This window comes from Haliaeetus leucocephalus, unplaced genomic scaffold, assembly GCF_000737465.1.
Source record: "Haliaeetus leucocephalus isolate CR32 unplaced genomic scaffold, Haliaeetus_leucocephalus-4.0 Scaffold395, whole genome shotgun sequence".
NCBI lineage: Eukaryota > Metazoa > Chordata > Aves > Accipitriformes > Accipitridae > Haliaeetus > Haliaeetus leucocephalus.
In genome coordinates, this window is record NW_010972831.1 from 3,986,465 (window position 1) to 3,993,798 (window position 7,334).

Consider the following 7,334-nt stretch of genomic DNA (forward strand, 5'->3'; position numbering starts at 1 on the left):
CTATAGCGGCTCAGCAACTTCCTTGCTGCCAGTGGCTGGCTTCAGGCCCAAGTACCGCAGCAGGCTGTGGAGCTCCTGGCAGCCGGCTGCCACGTCGGGGACGGCCGACAGGACCTGGGGACAGCAGCAGTGTTAGTGACAGTGTTTAGGATGAGGGTTTTGTGTTGCTGCAGTCACAGCAAGGGTGGGAGTGAGGAACCACAACAAACCTCACCTCTTTCATCTTCTCCTGCATCTCCTCGTGGGTCCTCAGCACTTTCTGGGCATGACAGAGCCTCAGCTCCAACCCTCGGACCTGCAGTGAGAGATACCTGTTAGGAGCCTGCCCCAAAATTGGGCAGGGACCGGCCCAGGAGGGAGAGGGCACAAGAGCCAGGGCAGCCCCTTGGGGGTCCCCATACCTGCTCCAGGTACTTGTCGGAGAGCAGCAGATTCTCATCCTCTTTCTCCAGGAGCAGCAGCCGCAGTTTGTCCACCTGCAAAAAAAGCAAGCGCCGCTGAGGCATCACTGTGGGGCAAGAGCCCTGGCGTGGAGGGGGCTCTCCCCTGCCATCCCACTGGTCGCCTGCTCAAAGACCGAGGGCTGGAGAGGTCCCCTGTCCACAGAGGGGTGGTGACACGAGGAGTTCTCAGCCCCAGCAGCCCCCCAGCCTCACCTCCTGCCGCAGCAGGACTCGCTCCTGGACATAGACAGCATCCACCTTGGGCTCCTGCCCCCGCATCTCCTCCCACAACACCTTGGCCTCCGTCTCTGCACGCTGGAGCGAGCGCTTCAGCTGAGAGACCTCTCCCTTCAGCCTCTGCGGGGGGGAAAGATGCTGAGTGGGGTCCTGCAGCCGGCACCCCCCAGGCGTGCAGCTCGGCCAGGTCCCCGTCACACACCGTGACTTCCCCACTCTTGTCGATGAGTTGCAGCATCTTCTCTTCCTGCTGTTTCACCACGTCCTGCAGCTCCTTCTCGTTCTGCGGGAGGGGGAAGAAGCAGTGTCAGGCAGTGCCCGGCCCTGGCCGCCCACATCACCCCAGGTGGGAGCAGGTTTTCTCATGTTTGAGAAGGTCAGACGAGCCAGGAGCACCCATGGGGCATCACCGGAGCCGGTCACCCAGATTTCTCTGTGTCCTAGATCAGCGCCCGTCCCAGTTTGGCTCTGCCCTGGGGTGAGCGCTGGCCCACTTCTGGCACCAGCTCACCTCTAGCTTGCCCCTCAGTGCCTTGTTCAGCTTGACGATGGTGGCAGCCTGGGCATCCATCTTCTCCTGGCTCTCAGTTGTCACCGTCTCCAGACGGAGCTGCAGGTCGGAGCTGGGAGAGGACAGCGGTGCTGAGTGGGTGGGTATAGCAGCCGAGAGTGGTGCTGGCTACCAAACCCCCTCCTGGGCATCCACCAGCTCCATGGTGGGAGAGGCCAACCCGCCAGCCCAGCCAGCTGGAAAAAGCCCTTCTAGCCATGGCAGGAGAGGTCTAATCCAGGGCTGGGGCAAGACGCAGAGCCCAGACAGGCTGCCCACAGGAGAGGCCATGCCCAGGAGAATGGTGCCCGTGCCTGGCCCTCGACACGAGCCCCCACTGAACTCACATCTCTGTCTGCAGCGCCTTGAACTCGCTCTGCTCCAGCTCCTGGATGCGGGAGCTCAGCAAGGTGAGGTCAGAGACCATGGCTCTCAGCTCCTTCACGCTTTCCAGCAGACCGTCCTCGGGCTCTGTGGGCAGGGCAGAGGCTCGTGAGTCGCATGGAAGAAACTGTCAGCCCCAGGGGACACGGAGCCAAGCGGGAAGGCATGCCTGCTCATCCCCCCCCATGCAGGCAGCCCTGCAGCTTCGGAGCAGGGTTCAGGCAGGGTGACAGCCCCAGTACCTATCGGCTTTGGTGTAGAGGCAGGTTTGTCCTTGGTAAATACACTCCCACCTCCGGTGGCTTCATCAACATCTGTGAGAGGAGAGTGCAGAGGCGCTGTGCCCAGCCCTGCGTGCTGCAGGGAGCACAACCAGAGCTCACTCATACACCCATCTGCCCCAGGGAGCTCAGAGAAGACCCCAGACACTCGCAGAAGCAGTGACCCCCCAATCCATGGCTGCCACGAGGGAGCAACCGGGGAATCCGCAGGGAAAGGCACGGGGATGGCGCTGGGATCTCCTCCACACGCAGCACCAGTGCACAACCCCAGCATAGGAGGGAGGGATTCCCCCCCCCGCCCCAGCACCCAGATAGCGGGTGTCAGCTCACCTTTCCCCGACACCGCTTTCAGGACACTGCCCACAAAAGAGGGCCTGGCATGGTACGGGGTGCGGCATGCTGGCGTGCGGCAGGCGGGGGTCCAGGCACGGCGGGGTGTCTGCCAGCCCGGCGTCCGCGGAGCCGGGGTCCAGGCTCTGCTTCTCAGTGGGGCATCATCATCCTTCAGAGGGGAGAGAGAACACAGTGCCAGAGCACAGCTTGCAACAGCTCTGTACTGCCCCAGCGAGCCGGGGGGAGGGTCTCGAAGCCATGCCATGGAGAGCCACAGGTGTCTGACCCCCCCGGCCACCTCCTTGTCCTTGTCCCCAGGGCAGGGCTCCTACCTCTTCTTGCAGAGCGGCCCTGAGGCAGTCAGCGAGCTCCTGCAGCCGCATCTTGCTCTCGGTGATGTCCATGGAGCACCAGGAGATTTTGTCCCTCTTGAGCTGCAAGTCGAGGAGCTCGGCCCTGGTGGTCTCCAGCTCCTTGCTGAGGGCAGCCTGCTCTTCCCTGCGGGATGGCATCAGCCTCAGCGGGAGCAGCGTTCTCCCTCCTCAGTGGAGGATGGGGACGTTTCCCATGCCTGCCTCCTGCCATGACCCAGGGGTGGTGCAAACTCTACAGATTTAGGCGGCTTCCCCCAAGATGGGGTCTTGCTGGGCTTCCCCACAGCCTCTTCCACCCACCTGGGCAATCAACACTTGGTTGGGGCAGCAGTGACCAGAACCACGGCCCCCTGTGTGTCCCCCACCCCCCCAGGAGGGGCTCGACTTCCCAAAAATAGAGGGGTTCAAGTGAAGGTGGTGAGCGGGGTCGGTACCGCAAGCGCTGGTGGGAATCCATCAGCTCCTCATACTGCAGGCTACGCTCCTGCAGGGTGGCCAGCGTGGACTTCAGCCTGGCCTCTACCTCCAGCAGCTGCGTGCGGGACATGCAGTTCTCCTGATCGAGGAACTAGAAGAGGGTGGGGAGGCACGGCTGTGAGTGCCCAGGAAACCTAAGGGGGCCCCTTGGGACCCTCAACACAGTCCCTCCCATGCCTCAGGGTGCCTTTTCTAATTAGGTGCAGCTTTACCCCAGCAAACCAACCCCTGGAGACCAATAGTTTACAAGGGACATAGGAGAGGCTGGGGAATGGCACCACGCCTGCAGCCAGGGGAAAATTATCCCGGAGAGCTGCCCACCCCCCCCTCCCCGGGAATCACCGCCGGGCAGGATAGAGATCTGCGCTACGTGCGGGATGTCAACCACCCTTGAAGCGCTCATCCCACCCCCACTGCAGAAGGGCTAATCCCGCTCCTGGCCGGCCGCCAGCGTTCCCGCGAGGCCGTGACGGGGGCCGGCAGCGCGTGACGGAGCGGGCAGGGTCAGGCAGCTCCTACCTCCCGGCACTCGGTTGACTCCCGCAGCTCCTGGCACAGCCCGTTGCACTCTCGCTGCAGGGTGTCCCTCTCCCGCGCCAGCCTGCGGGGATGGGATGGGGTCAGGGGGTGCCACTTTTTGGGGGCAAGGGGTGGCAATTTGGTGACTATGGGGGGGGCAATGCCCTGCCCCAGGGTTCAGACCCACCAGGCCATCTCCTCCCACTGCTCCTCATTCTCCTGCTGCAGCGCATCCCGCTCCTGCTCCAGGCTGGCCAGATTCGTCATCAGGTTGCTCAGGTCTGCAAGGGGCAAGAGCAGTCAGCGCGGTGGGGGACGACGACAGGGGCAGCAGGGACAGAGCAGTTCCAACCCCCACGTCGCCCACCCCTACCTGCGCTGAGGCGTGAGTTGGCCACCGTCAGCTGCTCCAGCTGAGCCACCGTGTCCTGCAGGGCCACCGAGGTCTCCTCCAGCTGGCAGGACACCTGCAGAGACACAGTGTCCTCCGGGCTCGCTTTGGGCTGCTCTTCCCCATGGGGTGTTCCCACAGCAACAGGCACCCCAAGTCACCCCATGCCTGCCATCAGCCAGGCTGCGAGGGAGCATCCCAGACACCCCCAGGGCACCACTCAGCACCGGACAACCCCTCACCTCCTCCTTGGCCTGAAGAGCTTCATCCGCTCGTTGCCTCATAGCATCCCGCTCCTCCAGGCAGCTCCGTAGCTTGCCAGGCACGCTCTCCAGCACAGCCCGGCACCTGGACACCAGGGCCCTCGCCTGCTCCCGCTGCGTTGGGGGAGAGATGGCATCGGGCAGAGCTTAGCATGGCACTGCCAGCCTCGGAGCCGGGGCAGCGCAGCCGTGCCGGCCGGTGGCACTGCCCCACTGCGCGAGCAGGGACAGGTCTGGCAGCCGGGCTGCCCACGGTACCCAGGGCACAAAGCGCTCTGAGACAGAGCGAAGCGGCACCAGCTTGCACCACACCGGCAGGGAGGCAAGGGGCTGGGCCCGCCGCCAGCCCCCACCGGGACAGCCCTCACCTCTGCGTCCAGGGCTCTCCTTTCCTCCTCTAGATTTTCAAAGGTGATATCTACGAATTCCCGGAAAGGCTGAGCCTCAGCAGCCAGGGATGCCTGGGGGGTAGGAGAGATGGGTCAGCACTGCTGTGGTTGAAGATCCATATTCAATGGCCGTGGAGGGAGGCAAGCGCCAGCCCCGAGGCCGGATCTATGGCAGCTTCCCAGCAGCAGTGCCAAGAAACCTCTGGTGGACCCAAGCCCATCACAGACCATTGCTCAGAGCATCACCCAAGCTCAGGATGTGGGGATGCCCTTCCAGCCCCCAGGGACCCAGGTGGGAGGCAGCTGGAGGTGCCCACCCGTTCAGTACCTGCTGGTCAATGGCATCCGCCAGCAGCGTGCCCAGCTCTCGCTGGGACGCCAGGCTCTGGTCGCGGGCACCGATCTGGGCACTGGCATGGGCGCGGAAGGTCTCCAGGAAGCGATCTCCCTGCCGAGGGAAAGATGCTGCTCCGGGCACGGTGTCGCACAGGGGCAATTTCCAGGAACCGTCCCCGCATGCTGCTGCCGCCCAGGGCTCCTGCTCCAAGCGGGACACAGCCCAAGCCAAAAACCCATCCAGAGAGCTCCAGCCGCTCCGGGCACCTCCAAGCACTTCTCGCCTTCCAGGGCCACATTGGGCTTTCCCCTGGGATGCCAGGAAGACCTTCACCCCCCAGAGATGGGCAAAGATGCAGGACACCCCATCAAAGGCATGGGGACAGCAGACCCTGCCCCGACCCCCCCACCGGCTGCCCCCCCTACCTCCTCCTTGGCTCGGAGGGCTTCGTCCGCTCGCTGCCTCATGGCATCCCGCTCCTCCAGGCAGCTCCGCAGCTTGCCGGGCACGCTCTCCAGCATGGCCTGACACCGGGACACCAGGGCCCTCGCCTGCTCCTGCTGTGAGAGGAGACAGCACCCGGTATAGCCAACAGCTGCCATGTGTGCCAGCAGCACCAGCATCTCCCAAAACCCAGGGGCAAGGGGGGGCCAGCCCAGCCGCATTGGGTGCTCACCTCCTGGGCAAGGGCTCCCTGCTCATCCTGCAAGCTCTGAAAGGTGGCATCTACGAGGCCCCGAAACAGGAGGCACTGCCTGCTCCAGGCGCTCTGGGGAAGGGATAAAGGCACCGGTGCTCAGGCAGCGCTCCCAGAGCTGGCACAGGCAGCATCGGACACACACATGCCCTGCCCAGCTGAGACCTGGTGCACTCATCACACGCCAGCCAGCCGAGACGCACCGTGCCCGCGGCAGCCAGCTCCAGCTCCCGCTGCAGGTCCTGTTCCGCTCCCCGCTGCCGCTGCAGAGCCTCCGTTTTCCTCCGCAGCTCAAGGTAGAGTTTGCGGTAGATCTCTTCCTCCTAAGGGCATCCCAGCAGAGGGGAGGGGGCTTCGCACCAGCCCTGTTCCACCCCGGGGTCCAGTGAGAGCCGGTTAGCCATGACAGCTCCCATCCTCCCCCCACGTGTGCCAGGGATGTTTCCCCGCACAAAGGGTTCAAATCCAGCAAACTCAGCGGGTTGAGCCAGGCGCGTGATGCCGTGCCATGCCGCAGCAGCCCCGCTTTATTTCCGCTCCACCGGCTTGCGGTCCAGCCGGGGCCACCATCCCGCCGGCGGCACGTGGGCACTGTCACGGCACCGAGGCCACAGGGAACAAGGGTGGCATCGCCCCTGCGAGGACTCTTACCCCTTTGGGGTGGGTGATGTCAGTCTGGGTGAGTGCGTCCCTCTGCTCGGCCGGCCCCACGCCGGGCAGCGGCCGCTGGCTCTCCTGCCAGTCACGCAGCTGGAGCGAGAGGGCTTCGATGATGATGAGGGTGCTCTCCAGCCGCCCCTCCAGCTCTGCCCGTGGCAGGGACTTCAGCTGCTCCCGGGGACAGCTGGGGACAGAGAGAGGGCTTCAGGCAGGGACAGACCAAAGGTGACAGCCCCGTCTGGGTGGGCACATCCCCACACTTACTGCCAGAGCAGGGAGTCTGTTTCGGCAGCGCTGTCCTTGGCACAAGGGAGGCCGCCGGCAGATGTGTTCATGCTCTTATCCCGCAGGTCCCGAGGGGTCATGAAGGTGCCGGCAGCCGCGGTGGGCACGGGGGTGACGCTGGTGCCGGCGGCCACGGTGGGCACGGGGGTGACGCTGGTGCCGATGTCCTGCCGCGGCAGGGGCAGGCTGTGCCGCAGGGAATCCAGCAGGGACGAGGCGTTGAGGCTCTTCTCCAGCCACACCAGTGGCAACACCCAGGAGACGGCACCCTGGGCCACCTCAGGCGAGGGGATGGGGGTGGCCGTTGCCTCTGACCCGGCAGGCTCCAACCTACCCGCCTCGGTGGGAGGGAGTTCCGGGGGGCCCTGCTGTGGGGGGGCAGGGGACTCGGCTCCCTCAGGGGTGCCTTGGCAAGGTAGGGAACCAGCACCCCCATCTCCAGCCAGGGGCTCGGCAGCCACGGGGCTGCAGGAGAGGTCGGCGGGTGCCGCTCGCCACCCGTGGAAGGGGGCTTCCTGCGGGGTGGAGCTGGTGCCGGGGGGCCCTGGGGTGCAGGAGGCCAGGCTGGCGCTACCAGGGGACCTGGGGTTGCAGGGTGCTAGAGGGGTGCTGCCTGGGGAGTTTGGAGTGCAAGGCACCGAGCTGATGATGTCGGGGGGTCCTGGGGTGCAGGGTGCTGGGCTGGTGCTGCCAGGGTGCTCTGGGGTACACAAC

General features: G+C 65.0%; 1 protein-coding gene across 1 annotated transcript in view; it reads right to left on the reverse strand.

The window, feature by feature from the left end:
• The window catches only part of SPAG5 (sperm associated antigen 5), an 8,705-nt gene continuing 1,371 nt past the window's right edge, over positions 1–7,334 (reverse strand). The window contains exons 3-23 of the mRNA XM_010573928.1: positions 6,600–7,334; positions 6,327–6,519; positions 5,670–5,747; positions 5,404–5,535; positions 4,970–5,089; positions 4,621–4,713; positions 4,232–4,366; positions 3,972–4,065; positions 3,786–3,879; positions 3,599–3,680; positions 3,037–3,170; positions 2,561–2,726; positions 2,226–2,397; positions 1,857–1,928; positions 1,578–1,701; positions 1,192–1,303; positions 883–963; positions 657–800; positions 402–476; positions 215–295; positions 1–114 (exon numbers count right to left, since the gene is read on the reverse strand). The exon at positions 6,600–7,334 is cut by the window's right edge and continues 518 nt beyond it. Of these exons, the coding sequence (XP_010572230.1) occupies positions 1–114; positions 215–295; positions 402–476; positions 657–800; positions 883–963; positions 1,192–1,303; positions 1,578–1,701; positions 1,857–1,928; positions 2,226–2,397; positions 2,561–2,726; positions 3,037–3,170; positions 3,599–3,680; positions 3,786–3,879; positions 3,972–4,065; positions 4,232–4,366; positions 4,621–4,713; positions 4,970–5,089; positions 5,404–5,535; positions 5,670–5,747; positions 6,327–6,519; positions 6,600–7,334 (3,031 nt within the window). The remainder of the gene's footprint in view (positions 115–214; positions 296–401; positions 477–656; positions 801–882; positions 964–1,191; positions 1,304–1,577; positions 1,702–1,856; positions 1,929–2,225; positions 2,398–2,560; positions 2,727–3,036; positions 3,171–3,598; positions 3,681–3,785; positions 3,880–3,971; positions 4,066–4,231; positions 4,367–4,620; positions 4,714–4,969; positions 5,090–5,403; positions 5,536–5,669; positions 5,748–6,326; positions 6,520–6,599) is intronic.